The 27,398-nt window shown below is 35.1% G+C and overlaps 1 protein-coding gene across 1 annotated transcript in view; it reads right to left on the bottom strand.

The window, feature by feature from the left end:
- Positions 1–27,398, bottom strand: part of CNTN6 (contactin 6) — a 168,072-nt gene that overhangs the window by 26,336 nt on the left and 114,338 nt on the right. The window contains 2 exon segments of the mRNA XM_007076625.3: positions 310–485; positions 21,202–21,329. Of these exon segments, the coding sequence (XP_007076687.3) occupies positions 310–485; positions 21,202–21,329 (304 nt within the window).

Raw genomic sequence — 27,398 nt, 5'->3', positions numbered from 1 at the left:
CCCAGCAGGGCCCATTTTTTTTTTTTTACGGCTGGATAAATATTAAATATAGGACAGCTTTGAAATTAAGAGATATACTAGTATCATTGTCGTTACTCCTATATGATCCCTTTTCCTATCCCCTTAATTATCTAGAACACAAGTGTTACTATGAAAGTCATAAAATAAAATAAAACAAAAACAGATGCAGCTTCATAAACAGGGGTTATCCATGCAAATAAATATGGGGAGAATAATTATGGAAGATGTTGATTCACGTGAAAAGACTTGATTTATTTTATTAAGTACTTAAAAATTTGGGCAACTTACTCCTCCAATCCTTTCAAAATGAGCCACTCCTTTTTTTAAGTCTATGACATCTCCATTGAAAGACCATATAAATATAACTTCAATGGAGGGGTCATGGGACACCTGGCATGGTAGGACTATACTCTCTCCAACTGTAACATCCATTTTGGAAGGTGGAATGGTAATAACAGTCCTCTCTGTTGAGAAAAAATATTATTATTATGAAAAGCTTATAAAATGTGAGCATATGGCAATAAAATGCATATTTTGAATGGTCATGCAATTGTTTGAAATTGTATAAATACAACTTAGAACTCTACCATATTCAGTAGGAATAACTGTATTCCCCTTGTATTCAAATATTTCTGCATTAATCAGTGTAGCTTATTAATTGTCATACAAGTAAGACATGGTTTTACTCATATTTTATACAAAAATAAGTAGTTTATAGAAAACTCTGGATTTCAAAAGACAGCATTTTGTATATGAAAAATGCACCACACAGTTTTTTTTTTAATTCTAAAATTCTAGGTGCAACATTAAAATCCACATACTGGTTGCAGCCCTAGTCTGTGTTAGTTTCATATACTAGGAGAAAAAGGATGTCATTAAGATGATAACTACAATAGTTTATGTAGAGAATTATAATCATATATTCTACCATTTACCTATTAAATGGTACTTATTAAATATAATCATAATCTTATATTTACTGGTGTGAATATATGTCCTATTTCTGACACAGTTGTGATCATAATTTTCTATTTCACCTAAAGACGCAACATGAATAGTAAAGATGGATGTTTTCCCTCTCTTATCCAGATTTTGCAACATCAGAATTATACATCTGTCAAAAATCTTACCTGATCTTCCCTGAGTGGCTTCCCTGGGCCACCGGGGTGGCTCAGTCACTTAAGCATCCAACCTGGGCTCTGTTCATGATCTTATGGTTTGTAAGTTTGAGCCTCACGTCAGGCTCTCTGCTATTAGCGCAGAGCCCTCTTTGGATCCTCTGTCTACCTCTCTGTCTGCCCCTCTCCCACTCTCTCTCTCTCTCTCTCAAAAATAAATAAACATTAAAAAAAAAAAAAACTTCCCTCCAGAAACATCAGTCACAATGTCAACCATTGTTCTACAAGTCCTAGTGTTCCAGTGACCAACATTTCAAAGCTCATTTCCAAAAATACTCTAGTTGAACTTGAGAGTCCTGATTTCCCTGATTAAAAGACACGCATAGTGGGGCGCCTGGGTGGCTCAGTCAGCTGAGCATCTGACTCCGGCTTAGGTCATGATCTCACAGCTCGTGAGTACGGGCCCCATGTCAGGCTCTGTGCTGACAGCTCGGAGCCTGGATACTGCTTCAGATTCTGTGCCTCCATCTCTCTCTGCCCCAACCCACTCACATTCTGTCTCTGTGTCTCTCAAAAATAAATAAACATTAAACAAAATTTTAAAGAGACTCATAGTAATAGATCACATCTGACTACATTTTTTTTTATAACAAAATAAATACTTCTGATTTTAGAGGGCTAAAGATTGACTGAATAGGAAATTCAGTAACCATAAAGAAGGCCTGGACATACACTTGGACTCAGATATGCACTATCTGACCAAAATAAAATATTTTTTAAGGAACTTACATTTAAGAATTAGGGGTTTGGGAAAATTCTACTGAAAAAAAAATACTGTACATAAGGAAGTTTCAAAACTGTGAAATTGGAGGCTGGCAGATCTGTTTCTCTAAAGATCATTTGTAAGATAAAGTTTAACCCTAAAGAAGATGGACTGAACATTTTACTTTCCTTCTGTCTTCTTCATGCTACTCCAGAATCCAAACTGTACTGAGCCTGAATTTCTGTGTTCAAATGGATTCGTGTGCCTCTGTGTTCTACCAACAGAATGCTAAGTCTTACTCTAATATTTAAAAATTGCAACTGTTACCTTGGTAAAAGTTCAGGAGCAAAAAATAGAAATTAATAATCTTGGGTTTTAAGGTATGTATTGATAAGAGAGCCATGGAAAAATAAAAACACATACTGTATTTCTGAATATAACACAGAAAATCTAACTCAATCTACCTCAGATGTATCTTTATGTTTACATAATTTAAAAATGTTCTCTCCTTTATTATATTAGATGCATACACTTTTCATTCTAATTATTTTTGGAGAAAAGTTTGAAGAATGATTCTGTGGACTGATTGAGTCCTAATTTCATTCCTAATTTCAAGCCTTCTTCACTGCTCTCCCCCAAAGTAAGGATAAATGATAACCAGGTTTCAAGAACACTTTTTGGAACTAGAAAATATTTTCCTGATGTAATTTCTTGGAAAAAGAATGTATCACTAATGTCTTATTTACATTTATGGGAGGATGAGTTGGCTAATTGGATGCGTTGGTAGAGCAAAACTGCTCTGATTTAAAGTTTTAGATCATGCAATTAAAGTAATTTTCAAACATTAAAAATGACAGCAACTCCTTCCATTTATGGCACCACAAAGTAGCAAAGTGAGACAAATCATTCCCTGTATACATAGCTCATCGGTAGGACACTAATAATGACTAAAACTTCATGCATAAGAAATATTTGTATTATTATAATTTATAATGTTTAGATATCATCACTAGTTATTTCACTTAACTGGTATTTACTGAGCACCTACCAAATTCTAGCAATCTGCTAAGTATTGGAAATACAAAGGAATATGGAGGAAAAAAACCAGCAACAAATCCTGAGGGGTCAGTTTATTGAGAAAGAGTTGTTTTAGCTGAGGGTAAAAGGCAAATAGGAGTTTTGGTAAAGACAGCAGGTAGGGAGAAGGTGCCCATACCAGCAAGATGCAAGAGCATTTACAAAGAATCTGTGCAAAGAAGAAACATAGTACATGCAGGGCAGTCATTGCTGGAAATCCCAGTATTAGAGAGTAATACAGGAGTAAAATTGGAAAATAGGAACCTGGGTCATAGTCATAGTCATAGCAAAGACATAAGCCTGAAATATCTCTAGGATCTGCTACATAATTTGTGGGTCACAGTGTGAAATGAAAATGTGGGGTGACTTGGGTGGCTCAGTCAGTTAAGCATCCGACTCTGGCTCAGGCCACGATCTCAAGGTTTGGGAGACTGAACCCCAAAATGTGCTCTGCACTGACAGCCCAGAGGCTGCTTGGGATTCTCTCCCTCTCTGTGTCCCTCCTCACTCTTGTCTCTCACAAAATAAATAAACTTAAAAAAATGTACTGAATACAAAGCAACTTTCTTTAGGAATGTTGTATAACTTATAAAATGTAATAGGGTAATAATGATACATTAGAGCAACATAAACTTACAAATTGCAACATATATATATATATATATATTTTTGTTGTTGTTGTTGTTGTTGTCAGTTTTATATAATACATTAAATAATGCCTTATTAAAGTTATATCTGGCTTGATCTAAGCTTTCTCTCGCCTTTCCCCAAATTTGCTTCTTAAATTATTAGAATGTGTTTTACGCAATTTCATTTTCACTTGAAGTAACTGGTATCGGTTGCTCATGATGAATGCAAAATTACAAATATTTTTCGGTATTTGATTTTGCAAAGCATCTTTCTACTGATATAACTGTTACAGAACTGTAAACAGTACTTTACAGGATGTGACAACATTGGGATAGATATATTTTGAAATATAAATTTTAGAACATCTAGAGCTGATGATTCTCATGGGACAACAATATTTCTTAGAAGATTTAACTCTTCATCCAAATGCATTTCATGTAATTCTGAATTAAATTTTAGGTGTAAATGTAAACAGTGCAACTTTAGTGCTCTTCTGACATACCCTGTAACTTCTGAAGGCTGTACAAGACACTGAAAGTGTCTTCATGACTTGTGTATACTCCAAAATGCCTGTTTACACATTCTCTTGCCTTATCTTCAGTTACAGAGAAACACTCATTAATAATTAGGTCACCTGGAGCTTCCTATAAAAAGTGTTCTTTACCATTGAGTGGAAAAGTCTTTACATTTAATTTCTGTTTTTAAGCCTCTGGATATTAGCTTTCCAATGTTGGACAAATGTTCAAAAACAAGGTATGCTAAACTCTTTGAAGAATGTGAATAACTCTGTGATATGCCTTACTGCAATGCTCAGGTGCAGGCAATTATTTTGTTAGTCTTTGCTAACAAAGTTACTGCCTGAACACTGACAGTTCCGTCCTGGTGCTCAGGTTGAAGAGTCACTATTTGTGCAAACGTCACAAAGATTACATGGACTCTGGGCCAGCGGGCCTCTCAACATTACTTCCTGGCACTGACTGCTTTGAGCTCCTTGCTCCTGTGAGGCCCTTTGCAGTCGGCCACTGAAACTTCTGGGGCTGCTGTGACCATCACCTCCATCAACCTGATGGACCCACTTTCAGGGCCTCAGAACTCCTGACTGCCACGAGGCAGGGGGGTCTACACCGTACCGACTCTTAGGCGTGGACACTGTCTGCTTGGTCCATAGGGCTGAGCCTGTTTGCAAATGGGCTGCTGCTGCTGAACCTCACGTGGGCGCACCTGCCGCCACCCAGTATAGTTCCTCTGCTTGCGCGCATGCTCCGCTGTCCCGGTAGACTTCACTGACAAAGTAGGACTTCAGAGACAAGATGACTAAGCATCTCAGGACAGTGACATCAGGGCGATAAACAAAACGGGGCCTTTCTCAGCACAGGGTCCTTATGCGGAGGAGCCGCACACCAATGAAGCTAGTCCTGGGTGACACACTTAGAAATGTACTCTTTTTGCGGAAAGAAAATGGGAAGCGTTGAAAATATGAAGCAGAGACATACCATTATCTGTAGGGTGGAAAAATAGATTATATTTAAAAAGAAATAGCTTCTATGTAAATAGGCTTTTTTATCCAAAAGAAGAGCATAGATGATTACCCGAGCGTCATTCCCCTACGCATAGTCTCCTTGTGGGTGAGGGGGTGCTTGGACAAGAAGTCTTTTACCTACTGTGTCTTCTCCCCACACCACATGCAGATCTGCCCTAATCCTGTGTAGGTGGCTCTGAGCCACCAGGCTGCTCATTGCTACCCTACAGAGCTCTCTCCTACAACCACGCGCAGCCCCGGGCTCACAATTCCAAGTGAATACCCCGCAGGGACAAAATCACACTCGCAGAGAAGGGGAGAGTGGTTCTTGTGCAGCAGAAATATATAGAATCTTTGATGCCATTTTAGGAAAAAAACAAGGACTATTCTTTAGTTCCTTAACCAGTCGAGACTGCTCCTTTGCAAACACTTGCACTCTTAAAAAATTCTAATATCAGATACTTTTATTTTTATTTTTTTCCAAACCATTCAAATCACTCTCAGGGAGTGGAGGGAGGTATATACACGCATTTACTCTTCTCCTTTCCTGGGAGTCCTTAAATACCAATAGAGTAGGTACAATAACATGAAGTTCACGGCTAAGACTGAAGTACTTCTTGTATTTATGGATAAGTGAGACCATTATGGCCTGACTTATAACAAATTAAAAAGGAAAGAAGTCACCTATGCTATACTCTCCCACCTGTGAAACTTTGAAATTCTTTAAGCCTCTTTCTCCTGGAACAAAAGATAGTTGCTCCTTTTCATTCTGAATCATCTTCTACTTCTTGTAGCAAATTCCTTAAGTATTTGCAGAAATTCTAGAAGTTTAAACTTTGTAGCATGCATAACAACTCCTCAGAGAACATGCTCAAAATGTGAAATCCTCAACTCCTACCAGAAATACTGATTCAGTAGGTCTGTGAAGGGAACCAAGAATATGTACTTTTAACAGGCCATTTTTTAGGCGATTTTGCTGTAGTTAGTCCAGGGACCACATTTTGAGAAATACTGCTTCAGGTTTTGAAATTTGAACCTGAAATTTCTATTTAAGGAAAATCCAAGTTATGTAAATATATTGTCAGAAAGTCTCTAATGCTTTAGATCCAGGAAAAGGTCATATCTAGTAAAATGGAATTGGTTAGTAATGCTTCAAAAAATAAATACATAAAAATGGACTTTTGAGGTTATTTAAGTGTAATTAATTCTCTATACCATATCTGCCTTTACAGTGCCACAGTACATTTTAGCATATTAAAAGCTCTGAGAATTGTGGATTAAAGAAACTTCTTAAAGCACATTTAATTCTCAGTTTCCTACGCTTACTAGATAGGGACCAGTTTTAATCCATGTAACACCTCTTAATACATCTTGGGATATAAAGATTCTGAAAAACAATGTTTGGAAGTATGATTGTCATGGGTGAAGAGAATTAACACACACACACCATACACATGGATACGTGCTTATCTGTGTGTATTTACTTAGCATATACATATATATAGAAATGCATATTTATGAGACAATCATGTAAATTTGAACTGTAAATAATTCAGAATCATTGCTAATTTTGTAATACAATAAAACTGGTTTATTATTGTATTAAAAAGAAGATTCCCTTTTCTTTTAAAGATACATTATGAAATATTTACACATGAAATTACGATGTTTATGATTTGCCTCTAGATATCTGAGGTGGATGCTGAGCAAGTAGTAGGTGGGGGTATGGATGAAACAAAGATAGATATGAGTTGATGATTAACAACCCTGACTGATGGGTGAATAAGAGTTCCTTATACTATTTTTTCTACTTTTCTGTGTGTAATACTCATTTGTAATAAAAGAAAAACAGAAAGAAATGACGAAGTTAGTGAATAATTTATGTACAAAATAAGGGGGCATCTTTCCCATTCAGCTTGTAAAGTGATGAAATGATGAGGACCCACCACTTTTTTTTAAAGTTTATTTTGAGAGAGAGAGAGAGAGACAGAGAGAGAGAGGTGTGTGTGTGAATGCGAGTACATGGGTGTGCTTGTACATACATGCCAACAGGGGAGGGTCAGAGAGAGAGGGAGAGAGAGTGTCCCAAGAGGCTTCTTGCTGTCAGTCCAGAGCCCGATGTGGGGCTGGATCTCAGGAACCATGAGATCATGACCTGAGCCGAAATCAAGAGTGGGAGGCTTAACTGTCTGAGCCACCCAGGAGCCCAGGACCTATCACTTTTTGAAGATTATTCTAAATATTAATGACAAACATTCATGAAGAGTTAATAAAATTACAGAATTTTAATATTTCCATTTTCAATCTCTTTTCATGAGATACAAATCATATAAAAACAGCTTGATCTAATAATCCTGTTCTGAAGAAGTAAAATGAAAGGTTTAATAAGATCTATAATGCTTTTGATGAATAGCCTTACTCAAATTCATATTGCTGTAATAGCCAAAGATGCTTCCAGAATACATCTTCAGTTATGAGCATCTCAAAACACATGAAAACTAATATTAAAAATTCTGTCAGAATTCCTCAGCATGATTTCTCTAAACACAAATGAGACTTCTTCCATGTATCAATTGCACATTATGATCCCTAACTACATTTTTAGAAGCTAGGGAATGGCAAGAAAATATGTAATTGGGCTTTCTTGACCATCCGGAAAATATTCTTTTGCGTCACTTTGTGTTTGTTTCTTTCTTTTGTACCTTCAACTCAGTTGGAACTTTCATCTATGCATAATAATCTTTCAGTGTGACTGTTCAGAATAGTAACTTCTCAAGTATTTCTGAAGTTATCAACTTCTCTCCAACAAGGGACAAAAACAAGAAAAATCACCAAACCTTTCTTTACTCTGTACAAACATGAGTCTGCCTTCATTTGTCTAATGACATTATAGGAAATGTTGCTAAGACACCAACATAAAGGAATCTAGTGTACAAATAGCACTTCAAACAGGTGACAAAATTCTCTGATATTGTGAAGGCTAGAAATGAATACTTGAAATTTGGTCCTCTTCCTAAGTCCTCAGAATCTCAATTTAACCTGCATAGGAACATACTAACCCTTTCCATGCCTCTTATTTTTTCTTCCATTTACAAGCTTTGATCTGGGATATTTTATTGTAGCCATAGGGATGTCATCAATACTTCTTGTAGTGTACATTTGATAGTGATGGATTCTCAGAGGTTTTGTTTGTATGAAAGCATCTCTAATTTGTGTTCATTAGGGAGGATATTTTTGCTGGGAGTTGGATTCTTATCACTGTGGTCTTTCAGCCCATTAGAAAAGCCATTCCACAGACTTTCGGATTTTCTTATTTCTGTTGTTGTAACAACTGCCAGTCTTATTGTTGTTATTTTGAAGATAATGTATCTATTTTATCAGGATAGTTTTTCTTTTCTTTTTTGGTTTCACTACTATGTGCTTAAACTTTCCTTTGTGTTTACCCTAGTTAGGGCTCATAGAATTTCCTGAAAAGGATGGCTGCTGTCATTTTCAGGTTTTTTGTTTGTTTGTTTTTGTTTTTAAATCTCTGGCAAATACTTCTTCAAATACTGTCCATCCCTCATTTTCTTTCTCTCCTCTCCAGTCCTTTTGGAACTACAGTATCACAATATTGGAACTATTCATATCCAATATATCCTTATGTCCTTTTGTTGTCTTTCTCATTGCATTTTCTCTCCGTGTTGCAGTCTGGATATTTTCCGTTTACACACTCTCCATTTTCCTAATTCTTTTCTCTGCCACATCTAATCTAGTATTAAATCAATCTCTATTGTTCTTAATTGTAGCTTTTGTGGTTTTTAGCTCTGGACTTCCAATTGATTCTCTTTTATTGCAGTATAGTTGACACACAATATTATATTAGTTTCAGGTGCACAACATAGTGATTTGACAACTGTATACATTACTCAATGCTCACGATAATAAACAGTCACCATCTGTGACCGTACAGTGTTATTACAATATTACTGACTATATCTCCTATGCTGTACTTTTAATTTTCATGACTTACTGGTTTTACAACTGCAAATTTGTACCTCTAGTCCCCTTCACCTATTTTGCCCATCCTCCTCATCTCCCTCCCTTCTGGTAACAACCAGTTTATTCTTGTATTTATGAGTCTGTTTCTGTTTGTTTGTTCCTTTCTTTTGTTTTTTAGATTCTACATATAAGTGAATCCATATGGTATTTGTTTTTCTCTGTCCAACTGATTTTTAATACATGTCATTTCCCTTCTAAAATTTGCCATCTTGTCATCTATTTTTTAACATATTCATCACAATTATTTAAAACCCTTGTCTAATAACTTTCATACTCCTCTTGGCTGTGACTTATTGCTAATGTCTGATGTTCAGCTGGGTTTTGATCCTGGCTCCAGCTATTCCTGGTAATATTTTACTGAATATGCATTGCAATGTAAATAAATGTTTTATTCGTTTATATTTTTTCCAAGAAGATTTATTTTTCTAAGCAGGCAACTAAAAACAGCAGAATACAATCAGGACTGGATATGAATGGAGACTGAATGTCAGTCTTTTTGATCGGTGGTCAATTGTGTTCTGTTTTTATTACCAGGGCAAAATCCTTCCGGTGCCTCCATTCAAGGTCAGGTTGTATAGTAGGTTCGTTTTATCTGGAAAATTCTGAGCCCCAATTTTTGTCTTCCTTGCACCATGAAGCAACCAAAATTTCTGTTTGATGTATTTTCTGTGTTTGTTTGTTTGTTTTAATTTTTAAATTTTACAAATTCTTGATTCACACTGCTTGGGAAGTGACAAGTTTCTGGAGGAGAAAAACACTGGGGAGTGTTGTGATCACCTATCTGTGCTTTTCTTTTCTCCAGAATATTGTCCCTTATGTTGCAAACACCTTGGTTACTGTCATAATTCCTTGGCACTGCTATTTTTATTCATTTTTAAAAGATTTTAGCAATATTTGGGGGCTGATACTGGTGTGAAAATCTACTTTGACTAGTCAGGACAAAAGTTTCTCCAAATATTAATAATGTTTAATAAAAGACTGTGTGTAGGGTTGAAAATATTTAGGCCATTTATCTTTGGGTTTTTATACATTATATAACATATATATATATTTGGGTTTATATACATTATATAACATATATATATTTGGGTTTATATACATTATATAACATATTTGGGTTGGTATAGTTGGGTTTATATACATTATATATATATATATATATATATATATATATATATATACACATATAATAACAATTGGAGAAAGAATTGGGTATTACTTCCTATAGAAGTAGAAACCTTTGGGGTGTCTGGGTGGCTCAGTTGATTGAGTGTCTGACTCTTGATTTTGGCTCAGATCATGAACTCATGACTGTGAGATCGAGCCCCATGTTGGGCTCTGCACGGAGCTTGGAGTCTGCTTGGGATTCTCTCTCTCCCTCTCTCTCTCTCTCTCTCTCTCTCTGTGCCTCTCTCTCTCTCTCTCAAAAAAAAGGAGAAACCCTTAACATAAGTGTTTATTCAATGTTTTATTCATAACTTTCTAATTAGTTTCAAATCCTACACCTTCTTTCAGGTGTACATCAGTATGAATAGTGAGCAAATGAAACAACACTGAACTGAAGATCTATCAGAGGACTTCTATAGTAAGAGGCAAAAAATCTCATTTACATTTTAATAGGAATATTCTAGTTTCTAGAGGAGAGACAGGTGGAATCAAGACAAATACTCATGAGGTTGTATGTCTGAGTTTCTCAACATCAACATTATTAATGTTTTGAGCCAGATAATTTTGTGTTGCATGTCCGTATGGGTGGATTCAGAGTGAGGTAAGGAGGGGGCCCTGTGCATTACAGGCTATTTAGCAGCATCCTCCACACATTGCCAAAGGTCTCCTTGGAGGTCTCGGAGGCAAAACCAGCTTGGTTAAGCACCTCTGCGCTATAGCAATGCACTGGAAAAAGGATGGTAGTAGTTACAGTTTGGTAATTGCAGTGGTGAGAAGTAGTTAGATTCTGTACATATACAGATGCTAATGCCATTTGTTGGACAACTGATTATGGAGTTTGAAGAAAGCAAGGTGTAAAATATGACTACAAAGATTTGGAGTGGCAACTGTCAGTACAGACTGTTCTGAATACAGAGGGAAAGACTATAATAGGAGCAAGTTTTGGGAGTAAGAGTTAGGAGGCCAATGTTAGCACGTTGGATTGAGGTAGAAATGTGAACGTGGTGTATCAATTTGGAATTTGCTTACGTTTGGTGTTTAACGTAAGAGGACAGAATAAGACACCAAATAAGTGGGAGCAGATATAGCAGAGAATAAATGCAAGGACAAATCTCTGGCATACCCCAAATTTAGGAAATAGTAACACTGAAAAAAAAAACAAAAAACAGCACAGGAAACAAAAAAGAAGTGACTTAAGATGTAAAAGGAAAACCTGACAAATGCAATGTGCAGGCAGCCAAGTGAGGAATGTATTTCAAGAAGGATGTGATCAATAGTCTGATAGGTTAAGTAAATGAGGGCTGGGACTGACTACAGTATTTAATAACGTGGAGGTTACTAGTCACCTTGTTAAGAGCAGTGTTGATGAAATGGTAGGGGGAAAAGGCTGGTGGCACTGATTTAAAGCAAAGTTGACCAGAAGGTTTGGAAAAAACAAGCTCATATAGATAACTTTTGATATAAAGGAGAATAGTCAAATATGGCTGGAAGGGAAGCAGGGTCAGAAGAGGTCTTTTATGTAAATTATGAGAATAATAATACAAAAGTATTTGGTGGGGATGATGCGTTACACAAAATAACAGAGATGAAGGAGAAAGAATGTGGTAGAGAAAGAGACAGAGACAGAGTGATAGGGAGAAAGAAAATTGGTAGATTGATGTCCCTGAACACAAGAGGGAATCATATCTAGAATACAAGTGGAAGATTTGAGTTCCTGACCCATCCAAACTCTGCTTTATTGATTTCTTGATAAGTTTTATTTAAGCAAGAAATAACTAAAGCTTGGCTTTTTGTAAATGTTGGTAGAGAAAAATAGTATCATTATAAAAAATAAGATATATAATATCCTGATGAAGGTAATTGATTAAACACAGTGTTTATTTTCAGTTCTTTAAAAACATTTAATATAAAACCCAAAGAAATTTTTTCAAAGATAAAGCCACCAAAACAGGGGTCAAAAGGAGAAACAAAATTTGAGAAATGGTAATGAAATGAAACGATTTCTAACTGATATACCATAAATATCAATCCTATGCTGGCCGTGAAGAAGGCTGAGAAGAAAATTTATTGAATGTGTCAACCCCCCTTTTGCACTTTATGAATAGAAAGCTATATGATTTCTACAGCGTTTTCCAGTCTCAGCAGAAGACTGGCAAAATTATTCTCCAGAGAGGATATGAAACAGAGGGTCTCTGAACTGCTGGGTATGAGCATAGTTGAAGATGGGGACTCTTACTAAAAACAGGGAAATTAAGGAACATGTACATAGTAAGCGCTGAGATCCATGTCTCATAACATCATTTAGCTCTGAGGGTGCTGTCTACTGCCCCTCTGCTCTCCAGGCATGAATGTGGGATTAGAAGTGGGGGACAGTTGTCCTAGGCATCTGATAAACCTAAGAGAAAACACCTAAACATAGTGTCTTTAAGAGTTTCCCAAGGATATATCCCAGCCAGATCGTGCTAGTGTGAAGTCCAGCAACTTGGTCAGAGCTTTCTATAAGATTTTTAGTATTCCATTCTTAAATATGAGCAGACAACTAAGATTCACAAAGTATCTCAGTACACCTCTTAGTAAAGGGTGAGGATTAAGACAAAGAGAAGAAAGGAATTTGGGACCACGGAGGCCATGCAGGTAAAACAAGCTAGATAAAAGAAAAACTGAGCAATACTTTTATGAGCAATATTTTTAGACACAGAGAGAAAAAATGCAAGGTATTATATAAAGGAACAGTCAGAAAATAAAGGACACTTAGAGATTTGAAAAAAAATAGCAAAAACAAAAATTCAATAAAAGGTCTGAAAGACAAAGTAGAGAAAATTTCCCAGAAGATAAAACAAAAAAGATACAAAATGGATACTAAGAGAGAGAAATAAAATATACAGTTCATATATACATGCATAAAAAATACATCTACTATCTAAATCTATATAAATATGTAAAATATAATAAACTACACACACAGATACATACATGTATACATACTTGCACACACATAAACTAGAGTACCAGTTTACGTGATCTAACTTCTTCAATAATACGGATTATAGAAGAAGAAATGGAATAAATTAATAAATTATTCAGGAAGATATTCCAGGAAGAAGGGTGCGAGTTTTCAGGAAGACAAAGTGTACCAAATGCCCCATGTAAAGGCCGGAAATAGACAGGCACCACCGCACATCATCATGCAATTGTGGCATGCTGGGAAAAACGACAGACAGACAGAGATATAAAAAAGATGTCACACACAACAGTTCAGAAATCAAAATGGTTTCAGCTCCCAGAGCAGACTAACATCTCCAAATTGCCAAGGATAATGAATTCCAATCTAGAATTCTATTTCCAACTAAGCCATCAAGCAAATGTAAGCATAGAATGAATACATTTTCAAACAAGAAGGATCTCCAAAATTGGCATTCCTCTTGAATTCTTTCTCAAAAATCCACTGGAAGATGCATTAGACCAAAATGAGGGAGCATGTTGAGAAAGGCATGATGCTTAGGCAATGGGGCTCCCAAACACAAGGTCAGGTTGATTTTTTTAAGGGAGACAACTGAGATAGAATTGAGGAATGAGTAATTGGCAAGTCCATAGAAAATGAAGCAAACAAACAAAACAAGAAAATTACTAACTCTAGGGAAAGCAAATACAGGAAATTCAAAGCTAATCTCTGAAATAAACCCTGTAGAGAGATAACAAACAAACAAGGAAATCAGTATGATAGAGTCTTTAATTTTCTTCCTCTAGCAAGCCAGAAATGGAGGAATTTTTCATCTGTTATAATGTACTTTTCCTCTTCATATGTCTACTTGCATAAGGCTGGTAAGTTTAGTCAAGCACAAGTTTTATCCGCTCAGACAGATAATTTTTCACAGATTAAAAAAGACACACAGCACTTGGTATATTCTACCATAGGCAGTGTAATAGCTTAATTTCAATGTGTAAAGTAACCGTGGTCAATATATTCCAGTTTACCTGCAGGTACTATCACCCATGTATCTTTCACCTCAATATTTAAATGATGTAGAACAAATACGAAAAGCCTTCCAAAATCCCAGAAGAAAAGAAAGAATAGTCCAGAGAAAGTAAATGTCTAAAATTCGAGTTGTCTCAACGAGAAAACATGTCTAAATATCATGCAAGGTAACACTGAAAAATTCCCTAGCAAGTAATAATGTAAAATGTAAACACAGATCTTTTATATCAACAAGTAATCAGAACAGAGTCTGACATCTATTTAAAAAGAACATGCACAGTAGAGTATGCTTAATGAATTAGATACACCAACTACTCAGTTTCGAGGCTGTTACTATGTAATAGGCAATGACTATTTTTGGCATCACATTTATATTTCTTATAAATAGATAACATTCACTCAGTCCTCCAACTGTAACTCTGTGCTAGGCTGTAATAAAACACCAGGTGGAAGAACGCTGTAGTTTTATAGGAAACGGAATTAGGAAATTTTATTTTGTTTGGCGACAGAATCTAGTAGCAAGGGGATGTTTTCTTCTGGACATTTATGTTGAGGTGAGGGGAGGCAAAACGAGACAATAAAAGCTAGAAGATGAGAATCAGGGTGAATTGTATTCATCTGACTACTTTTTTCCCTTTCACCACCACCCTCCTCCAGCACCATCCCTCACTTAGGCTAGAAAGAATCTGCCAACTGCTTCCTTGAGTATTCAGGATCCAGACACTGAAGACAGAACTTGCATCAGAGGGTCTTTTCCATCCTAATGAAGCACATTATTCCTAAAAAATGGCACCAGAACATAAGTGACCACTGTGCCACTTTAGAAAGAGATGGCTTGAGCAACAGAGAAGTCTAATAGTTTCTTTTAGCATCAGACCGGAATCAAGGACATACCAATGAACTTCTACTTCCTAACCAAATACTCAGGGCACACATGTGTACACGTTGGGAAAGGAGATTGAAGACAAAAATACTTACAGTTCAAGATATTTTTCTACTGCACAGACTACACCTACTCTTGGTAAAAGTTTTGTTCTTTTTATGTATGTATGTATCTATCTATATCTATCTATCTATCTATATATTTATATATAGATATATATATATATATTTATATAGATAGATAGACAGATATAGATATACTTTTGAGAGAGAGAGAAAGTACACATGAGCGGAGACAGAGAATCTTAAGCAGGCTCCCTGTTCAGCATGGAGCCCCATATGGGGCTTGATCCCAGGACCCTGGGATCATGACCTGAGCTAAAACCAACAGTCAGATGCTCAGCTGACTGAGTCACCCAGGCACCCCTGTGTTGTTCATTTTTAATAAAATCAGAAAGCAGATACCTAGTGGTTTAAGACAAGCGAAGGAAGCCAGACGCCAAAGCATATATATATTGTATGATGGCATCTGTGTGAAGTCAGTGGCAGAAAAGAATCCTAACAATGGTTGCTTCTACAAGTAGGGTGGGAGCAGGAATTAAACGATTAAGATGGGGCATGAGGGAAAGTTCTATAGGGTGATGTTAATGTTCTATATTTAGTAGAGTTTGGGATACACTGATTATGCATTTGCCAAAATTCAGCAAACACACTTATGATTTGCATATTTCATTCTATGTAAAGTTCATCTCCAATGGATAAGAGCATATAAATAGATACCGAACTCTAACAAGTGAGAGCTGAAGTATTTAGGGAAAGGACTAATCTTTGCAGGTTACTCTATTTTCCTTTTCGGGGCACTCTAAACAATGCCATGTGAAACTGCATGTGTCTCAGGTAGTTATTATTACATAAAGTTACTGGAAGATAAAACAGAAGAAGGAAAAAAGTTCTGCCACTTACTAAGACAGGGGTCATGGTCAAGTAGTTTTAGTAATCTATGCTTCAGTCTCCCCTCGTGTAAAAGAGATAATAATTACTGGCTTCCCAGTGTTCTGAGGGATCACTGAGATGATGTACATAAAGCACCTATCACAGTGCCGGGAACACAGTATATATTTGATAAATGGTGGTTAATAAAAAGTGGAATAAAGAATACAACACCAATAACTATAAAAACAAAGTCTTCAAGATGTCAGTAATAAAGCTAGTTAGTAATAAAGCTAGTTCATCTAATTCCAAAGTCTGTGCTTTTCAATTCCTTGAGGAGTGGTCTATACTCATCTGTCTGGTTTCTTTCACTTTGCTTAAAAGACTAGCTATCTGCTCCTTATTTTTATTAAGAATAAACAAAACAAAGCAAAAAAAACATTAACCAGTTTTGATTCAATTTGTTCAGGGGAAAGTATCTTGAAGAGTAAAAACAAACCAAAGGAGCAAACCTGTAATTCATTAATATCTGTCCTTCACATTATATATTATACAATATATATTTTGAAAAATAGCGGCTTACTATTTTATCTGAGTGATATGTACTACATTTTTACAAGACTGTGGAGTGAACTGTTGCAAAGACTAAAATAACACCGATATTGTATTTGCTTAAACAGATTTTTTTTGGGGGGGGTTGCTTGCATTTCTACTTGCACAGATTATGGAATTCAAGTATCAAGAATTCATTCAGAAGTATTTTCAATATTGGTGGGGGAAAGAAAATTCCTAGCCAGTGTACAAAATTCACTGTTTTTTTTTAACCTGAAAAATGCTTCCACTAATCATTTCTAAACATTCTGAGGAAAATATTAGCAGTACTGGGAGACTTCTCTGCAGTGGTGCTTTTAGCCACTAAAATATGACAGATATATTCCAGCGTCCCTTGTCATTTCGGTGAAATTGTACTTTTGGTTTACTCAATAAAGCTGAGCTTCTCAATAAAGCTGGGCTCAACACCTGAAATCCTTTAAACTACCTTTTAAAGCCACAAAGCCTCCAATTATCTACCGATCTTGGTATTTCTCTTAGTAAATGTAGAACCATAATGGTGCACACCATCATTCCGCTGGAGAAAATGGATAGGCCATTCTCTATGCTGGTATAATAAAGACTTCTATCACAAAGAATAAACAACTAAATGAGCAGCAATAAACTTAATTTGCACATTAGATATGCTTTTCCAAGTTCCGACATTTCAGTTGAAAATAATGCTAAAGCAATGAGGCCTATAATTGAACATCCAAAACTTCTCCAGTGGGGAAACAAAAACAAATGTTGCCTGCAAACAAGATCATTTTTATAGCCTGCTGTTACTCTGCTTTTTAATAATTTTTCAAATGCCAGATCAAATAATTTCCTGTTTTATGTGATCTTCATATACCTCTTAGTGTATGTATACACTGTCATTTTAATCCAACTCCTCCAAAACGAAAGCACTTAAACCCTCTCTCTCTCTCTTTTTGATTTCCTGTTTGTGCCTATGGAACATGTCCTCAGATTACACTGGGCAACTTCTGAGGCTCTGGTGAGGCTGCTGCTAATTACACTCCCAATGTTTGAATGGAAAATTGCTTTATCCTGCTGCATGAGTGAAAGAGAAATCTCTGACATACAGTGCAGATAACTTCAGAATCCTCTTAACACAGATAAGCCATATCAGCTAAAAAACTAAGCTGGAAAATATCTTACTCTTGTAACTATTATCTTTTTACATGTTATCTAACAACAACATTTCTTGCATGACTGAGGCTGATAAGTAAATTCAAAGAGAGATGATTGTTTTATCAGCTTTGCTGAAAATTCTCATTTGCTCCTTACCACCCTATTACCAGGAAGGTCACTATATGCTGATTTTGGTGTGAGAAATAAAATTATATTTGACTCTGTAATGACAATCAGATGAACATTACAGACTAGAAAATACAAACACACACATACACACAAATCTCAAATCATCTTAAACAATCAGATGACTACCCTCAATAGTCAAGAAAATGGTTGAATCAATGCGTAATACTACCGTTCTTTCTCAGATTAAAGCTTCAAATTTATAGGTTGTAAAATAATAATTTTTTGTCAGTAATAACTTGAACATTCCCACTTGAAAGAGAATGAGAGGATATGCTAATGACAGACTTATCTTAGACCTGTATTTACATAGCAATCCCATAGTGTAATAAAAATTATACAATACAGATCAATAAAAAAATAAAAACTTCTAAAGATGCTTTTATTTGTACTGTATACATTTTGTGTTTATGTAGTTACTTTCAAATGTATGTATTTGTGTTACTATGTATGTATGTGTTTCTTTGTGTGTAGTTCTTGTCCATGGCAAGAAAGCAAATAGATTCCCCTTAAAACAGAATGTGGGTATTTCATGAAGGTTAAAAATAACAAACACAATTTCCTTCTCATTATTAGATATAAATGAGTGAACATTACTTGATATTCATGCATGCTGATATATGTTTTTTTGCATATGTAGATGATTCTCTTCTTTGTGCTGAAAATACTGGAATAGTGAGTTCTCTCCATGAAGTCGTAGGATTTTCACATAGCCCCACACTTGCTCCCCATTGAAGAGCAAGGAGTTCTCTATGTATTAGAAATACATGACTACAAACCCTAAAATAGGGAAAGAAAGCACTTAGAAGTTCATTATTTCCCTTTGATGCTCTTTATTGCAAAGTATCCTAAGCTTTACCCCTAAAAAACAGAAAGTTTTCATATTTTAGAGCAAGGGAGTCAGAATGGAAATTATCTAAGAATGAAAGAGTGTAAGATAAAATCATTTCACTCAATAGATAATTATCTATTGAACACATACAGTTCCCAGGACATTCCTGCCTTCTTTATGCTTCTTTCTAAAGGAAGGAAAGATGGAGAGAGGACCACAGACGTAACAAATAAGTGAATTATAGAGTATGTAAGAAAATGAAAAATGCTACAGAGGAAGGAAGAATGCAAAAAAATTAAGGTGACCAGGAATACAGACTAGGATCATTTTTGTTCCAAGAGACCCAGCAAAAGTACACTAGAAACAAACAAAACTAAGTAAAGTTTTTGTGTTTTGTTTTGTTTTAAACTGAGCAACCTTATTTAATTTCTCCCTTGTACAGAGAATGGAATACTTGGGGATTATGGTGTATTTAATGGACTGTTCCAAATTACAGAAGAAATTGTTTGTATCCTAAGAACTTGGGACCTATCTAGCAAAAAACATGGCTGTTACATATGTGAAATGCCCAAATGCTCCCTTGAGAAGTAAGCACAGTTCAGATGCTCCGGAGTTCCTCAAATTTACCTGAGTCTGCTCCTTTTACTGTTCTCCCACTCAGCACTCAAGGACAGTGTCATGATGCCAAATGTTTGAAATGTGATGAAGAGAAACTATTCATTCAGTCCAATATATCCATTAGCTTCCCTCCCCCCCCCCCCCCTTATTCTCTGAGATGAAGGGTTCTCGATCACTGTATTGTAGAAGCAAAACCATTGGTCTACCTCATGGATCACCAGTGTTCTACGGAAACTTTCACTGAGAAACTACATTTCTACTGCTCATATCCTGTATCATTTACATTCTACATCTGAATTCCCTCTGGATTTGTCCATATTTGGGAAAATTAACTATGATCTTTCCCTCTACCATATCTTAACCTTCTACTGTGATAAAATGAATGTATACCATATACAACTTCTTAATTTGAAACAGGGTAATGAATCTCCTCTTTTTTCCCTTAATGGACATATAATTTCTTTAAACATAAAGCATTTATACATTTCAGTAAATTATTATTACCAAATATTTCCTGGAGAGATATCCTATCATTAGATAGAGCGATAGCATAGTCCTTGAAATGTTAAGTCCATCTCTGTCTTAAAAACCTGATGACAATACAATCTTAAGGAAGTCAAGTTTTTAAAAACGTGTGACACTGGTTAGATTTTGACACAAGTTATATCAATCACATTTCCCCTGAGTGTTTCAGACAATTGTCAGCAAGTATAATGTAATATGCTTAAGACAATGTTGGCAGAAATATCTTCCAGGGATAAAGGTAGGTATTTTTTTTCCTTGAGACATTTTAAGGGATAGTTGAAGTGTAGTAGCTAACTACTTTTAATTTAATATATTTATTTTTAATAGAAATGATGACAGAGCACCAATTGCTGAATGTAATTATTTGGGCTTAATTAGCTGCTCAAACTACTTTCTCAAGACAGTCATTTTAATCATCCAGGAGGCAAGGAAATGATAAAAGTGACATAGCTTCCAGTAAACATACGAGTTTTATGAACTGAGATTCAACAAAGTAAAGTGGCAAAGATGGGGAATAGATACTTGAATACTAATTATGTCCCTCGGTGATATATGGAGGTACATTTGGATTGACAGTGGCTTCAAAGTCTGAAGAATGGAGAATGCAGTTTTCTCATCACAAATTAAGTGAGCTTATATGTTAACTGTGTTGGGAATATAATAATGACTTTTACAGACACAGATATTTTAATTTCATTCTCTTTGAAACAAACTACTTATAAAGTGTATGCGAGAGAGTCTGCATTTCACCAGCTCTGCACCTAGAGTTATATAAATAAATGAACTGGTTATGTACTTGGCAATCATACATCCATGTAAAAATTCCATGTAAAATGAGAGCTTCTGAAGGGAAGTGAACCAAGAAAAATATTATCAACTGACTTTATCAAAATGTCCACAGCTTCCTACAATAAGGCATTTATGAAAATTCAAATGTTTTAGGTGCAGTTGTTAATTCTGTTCAATTACTCACTGACAGCATTTCAACTGCCAAAATATTCACATCTACCACATATCCCACTGGCAACGTAAACATACTATTAATGAATATGAGAACGCAACTCTTAAATAAATTGTGAAATCAAATATTTTACATATACACTATGATACAAGTTTGACACTATGATAGAGACTGTGATATGCATACATATCTCCAATGTTCATCAAGCACAAATGAAGATAATAAAATACCTTTTACGACTAGGCTGCCAGTGTTCTTTGCGAGGCCAAACTGATTTGTAGCTGTGCAAGTGTATGATCCGGCATCTGACCTGGTAACATTATATATCTTGAGGCTGCCATCCTCTGCGAGAAACACTCTAAAAATAAAATGCAAAATTAACAGAAGTAAGGCACTTAAAACTAAGTCTTAAGCGTTACTTTCATTTTAAAACATTACTAAAACCACGGACATATTCCTTTCCTTTATTCTATTCTTGACTGTGAGCATCTCTGAATCTCCAAAGTAGCATAAATGACATTTGCTTTTAGTCTGACACAGTGTTGTTAATTATACTATCACTTGAATTATCACTGTTGATTTTGATGCCTATTAAAAATAAAATGGATACTTGATACTACAATGCCCATTTGCTTGATTAATAACAAATTCACTGAACATTTTGAGAAGTCACCTCCCTGGTGAAAATTGAACCTGAGGTTAGAGAAATGCAAGCTAATTTTCATATTGTTTAGTTGTGGCTTTATAAATCAGTTCTTGTTTAGCACTTTCAGTCACCAAACAATGGAGTTCTCAATGACAGTGTTTGACACGACTAGTGAGTTGGAGGAACCATCGACATGGTTCCAAAGCCAAAGGGCACAGGCTTACCCTGTTATGCAGCTGTTGCATAGAAAAAGGTAAGAGCATAAAGATAATGAAGTCTTCATGAATCAGACTGAACTAAATGGTCCTAAAATACATGCCATCATACAGTACATTATGAAGGGACAGCAGTTTAAGAAGCTCTAATCTTTCATAAAATGATTCTTAAGTTTTCTCTGAAACTCAGAAATAATCAAAAGCAAATATCAGACCACTGTTGTAATCAGGGAAACCCCAAGATTGGTCTCTTGACAGAATCACCATCAAATATTTTAATAAGCAGGAAAAAAACTGAGAAAAATTAAAGCATGTGACCAATTTTATGTCTTAAATTTAAACAACTTAAAAAAATAGCTCTTAAAACATTAGTAGGTAGCTAGGGTTGTACAAAAATAAGTGATGAAGGCTAATTTGTAACAACAATAATTTTAAAAAAATACAGACATGACCATTGGCAAGCATGCCGTATCTATAAACAATACCAAACAGTATGTGTTTAATTGCAAACCTATCATTGTGTCTAATATGTGTATCACACAAAATGTAGCTAATATAATTAACTGTCCACTTTGAAACCTAGAGAATATCAGCCAACTACAATTTTTAGGAAGACAGGTTCTGATGTCAGGTTTATTATTAGTGATGTGTTCCACATTCTGCCATCAAGTGGGTAGCAGGGGCCACATCTGGGTTTAGAATGTTCCACGGCATATAATCAGATTTTTGTTTAAGTCATTATCTTGGAGTGCTTCCCAACAGCAGACATTTGATATCTCATTTATTTTCTGAAATGTCTAGATTTCTTGATCACAGTTTACACTAAGAATGGAATCATACCATTAATGACATAGTGATAAATCTATTCTACTATGCAGCAAACTCCTGGCCAAATATAATTCTATGTCTGATTTAATTAGGAGAGGTCAGTGTGAGAAGCATTTGAGTACATCACTTACTTCTAGTATTTAGGAAAAACTAGGATTTTTTAACAGCATAGCAATGTTAAATTTTGGCCAATAAAACAATTTAAGTGATATAAAAAATATATATGCTGATATCTAAACGCCATCATCCAAATTTCCAAGCTAGAAATGCCAATGTTTATATGTCATATAATTTTTCACATAGCTTTCAGGAAAGGACAATTCATATAAAAAGTGGTTTAATATTACCCTGAGTCCACTACCCTTTTCAGGCTCATGGTAAATGTTTAGTAATGTTTGTTAAATTGAATTGAAATTGTCATGATTGAAATTGATTATTTTTATTGAAATCTTTTTTATTAATATTATTTTAATGTTTATTTATTTTTGAGAGAGAGAGAAAGAGAAAGAGTGCGAGTAGGGGTGGACCAGAGAGAAAGGGAGACACAAAATCTGAAGCAGGCTCCAGGCTCCGAGCTGTCAGCACAGAGCCCGACTCAGGGCTTGACTTCACAAACCATGAGATCATGACCTGAGCCAAGTTGGAGGCTTAACCAAGTTTCTGCGAAATCTTAATCAGTGAACCAATATTTCTCAACAGCCTAGACTGTTTGAAAGAATAAGAATTAAGACTAGGAAAAATTACTATCTGCCCAAAATTAAATAGCTCTTAAGTATTAGAGAATGAATTGAAAGTTATATCTAATTATCTCTAGCACTCATCCTCTATCCAGAAGCATCCATAGTAATTTGCAGTAAACAAATTCTCCACGTTTTTTTTTTTCTCATTCTGCTTGTTAATTATGACGTTCAAGAAATTCCTGTTGAGTCATCATTAGATGCCCTTAGAAGAGTCATATTGTGTTTGCTTCTCAAATTTGGTCTCATCCCAGACCTCCTGAATCAAACCTTGCATTTTAACAAGATATTCACTGATCAGTCCACAATAAAGTTTGAGAAGCAGTGATCAATTAATTATAAGTTAAACTTTAGTCTGTAAAGATTATCTTTATTTCTAAGAAACCATACTTTGTTTATAAGAGCAATATGAAAAACTGTATAAAAATAAAAAAATGTTAAATCTAGATATTTTATAAAAGTAACCAAACTAGTAACCACACTGATTTATCACTTATTAAAAACAGATGATTAAAAAATCATTCAGTAGCAATCTAAGATATAAAAAGACAGAGGTTTAACTATAACTGGAAATCTTATAACACAATAAATAGTATGAGTATTTCAACTTATTTGATTTTTTCAAACAATAAGAAGTTAAAATACAGCAAGAAAACTTAATCTATGATAATATAGATGGAATCAAACCACATAATCAGAGCCCTAATTTTATGCAGAATAATTGAACCAAAAATAGTAAAGAAAAGTGAGAATTTCCAGCTCTATTACATATTAAAAAATGGCTTACCAGAAATGATTAAAAGAAAGAAAGAAAGAAAGACCCAACTAAGATCAAACTGTACTAAACAGTTGACATTTTCAGATAAGGAAGAATGCACCCATAAAAATTAACTGTAACATTTTAATTCATGGTTTTGGTAATATTCATAGAGAAAGATAAAGTTTGAATTTTTCTATTCTGCTTTTAGACTATTCTGGAAGATAGTTTAAAATGGTATCTGGAGGGTTGGAAAAGACATATTAATAAAATACATTAAAGTATTCCATCTTGATTTCATATAAACATCTTTAGTGTTTAAAACAAAACACAGCCACAAGTAAGGTAAGTTTAAGTATCAAAAAAGTGATAAAATATTCTAGTAATAAACATAAAGATTTTTTGAATAATTAGCCAAGAGAATATAGTTATAGAGAAGGAAGCATAAGGCAATAAATTGATTTACTATATAATATATATATTTATATTCATATTAGGACTTACTGTAGAAATTATACTGCTAATAGACAATAAAAGCATAACTGAAAATATGTGAGCATCATTTAATGTGGTACAGCTTCTGAAAATTCATTAGTAATTTACAAACAGAATAGAGAGTCCAGAAACAAACCCACGATTATATGCTCAATTAATCCATGACAACAGAAACAAGAATATGCAATGAGAAAAAGACAGTCTGTCCAACAACTGGTGCTGGGAAAACTGGATGGCTACATGCAAAAGAATGAAACTAGACCACTTCCTTACACCATACACAAAAATAAACTCAAAATGGACTAAAGACCTAAATGTGAGACCTAAAACCATGAAACTCCTAGAAGAAAATATCAGCCGTAGAAATATTCTTTTAGATATGTTTCCTCTGGAAAGGGACACAAAAGCAAAGTTAGACTACTTACTAGACCAAAATAAGAAGCTTTTGCACAGCAAAGGAAACCATCAACAAAATGACAAATCAACTTATTGAATGGCAGAAGATATTTGCAAAAAATATAATCCAATAAGTGGTGAATACCCAACATATATAAAGACGTTATACAACTCAACACCCCCCACAAAAAGATAATCCAATTTAAAAATGAACAGAGGACCAGAATAAACATTTTTCCAAAGAAGACACACAGAAGGCAACAGAAACATGAAAAGATGCTCAACATCACTAATCATCAGGGAAATGTAAATCAAAACCACAATGAGATATCACCTCACACCTGTTCCTAATGGCTAACATCAAAAAGACAAGAAATAACAAGGGTGAGAAATAACAAGTGTTGGTAAGGATGTGGAGAAAAAGAAACCTTCGCACTGTTACTGGGAATGCAGACTGGTACAGCCACTTTGGAAAACCATATGGAAGTTCTTCAAGAAATTAAAAATATAATTATCATATGACCCAGTAATTCTTCTACTAGGTATTTACCCAAAGGAAAAAAAAGCACAAATTCAAACAGATATATGCACACTTACATTTATTCCAGCATTACTTCTTTTTTTAAAAAAAAATGTGTGTGTGTGTGTGTGTGTGTGTGTGTTGAGAGAAAGAGAGAGAGACAGGGTAAGAGCAGGGGAGGGGCAGAGAGTGAGGGAGACACAGGATCTGAAACAGACTCCAGGCTCTGAGCTGTCAGCACAGAGCCCAACACAAGGCTCGAACTTGTGAACCACGAGATTATGACCTGAGCCAAAGTCAGACACTTAACCAAGTCACCCAGGCACCCCACAGCATTACTTCTGATAGCCAAGATAGGGAAGCAACCCAAGTATCCATCCATAGAAGAATGGATAAATAATGTGTGGTATGTATTACTCAATGGAATATTACTCAACCAGAAAAAAAAAGAATGAGATCTCGCCATTTGCAACAATAGGGCTGGACCTTCAGGATACAATACTAAGTGAAATATATAGTGTAAGACAAATACCATATGATTTCACTTATATGTGGAATCTAAGAAGTGAAACAAAGAAAGAAAGAGACAAAAAAAAGTCTTAAATACAGAGAACAAACTGGTGGTTGCCAGAGGGGAGGCAAGTGGGGGTGGGTGCAATAGATAAAGGGAAATAACAAAGAAACTCTAATACCAATTTAAATATACAAATGGAAATGGAGCAATGCTAAGACTTTATTTCTTCCAAATGTATTCAGCAAATACTAATATCTATTGAGTTCAAGACTCAATGTTAGATGTTAACAATAGAAATAGAGAACTAGGGTGTTAATTAGCAAGGATACACATCTCTATGATTAAACACAGTGGTCAAAATTGAAGGAGGTTATGAACTATATTTACAAATTGACTCTGCACAGGTACTGTACTAATTGTATAATAAATACCAAATCGCTGAATCTTTAGGTCAGACGGGACTCACAATTGTTACCATCCCCAAATTTCCTGATGGGGAAACTTAGACACGGAAAGTAGCAGTAATTTGCTGAAATTACCCACTACGTATTGTAGGGCCAAGATTCCGATCTCTCTTTTTCTTTAGAACAGGAAGCAACTACCTGAGCAGGTGCTTTTTCATTTCAAGTTTCTAAAGCATAGTTTACTGGTAGTATAGTTCCTAAGATCACAAACCTGAGCAGTTTACATATTTTATATATGTACATATCTTTGCATAGAATGATCTTTAACATTGGAGATTCTTTTTTTTTTTTTTTTTTTTTTTTTAATATTGGAGACTGTTAATCTCACCTTCAGGGTCCATATGCATATTTTCTCAGGGTTCTAAATTTTTGTGAAATCTTAAAGGCAAGTTTGATATCTCCCACATTGGGAGAGTGTTAAACATAAACATGAGATAATAATGATGGCAATACTAATACTAAGAATTCTCTTTCTTCTTTTCTATGCCATCCTATGCAGTAGACTATTATTAGCAAAGTTATTAGCAAACCTGAAGTTTAGGGTCAAACTGCTGTTACTGAATCTGGGCCCTAAGATTTAACATTTGTAACAAATGGCCAAGTTACTCAACATGCCAAGTCCTCAGCTTCTCACTTGTACCTTGGGGATATTAGTATTATCTGTGTCAGAGTTGTGAGGAGTAAGTGATGGAAACTATTGAAAATGCTAGCACTATGCCTGATTGCTAGTTAGCAGGCAATAGGTAGGTTTTTAATGAACCAGTTTCTCATTGTTCCAAAGAATATAGGCACTTTTGTAACTCCATGAACACTGACAACATTGTTTTTTTGTCACACTTCACTTTGAACAAAGAG

This window comes from Panthera tigris, chromosome A2 (assembly GCF_018350195.1).
Source record: "Panthera tigris isolate Pti1 chromosome A2, P.tigris_Pti1_mat1.1, whole genome shotgun sequence".
NCBI lineage: Eukaryota > Metazoa > Chordata > Mammalia > Carnivora > Felidae > Panthera > Panthera tigris.
Note: the sequence above shows the minus strand (reverse complement) of the source record. Positions and strands in the feature narration are given on the sequence as shown.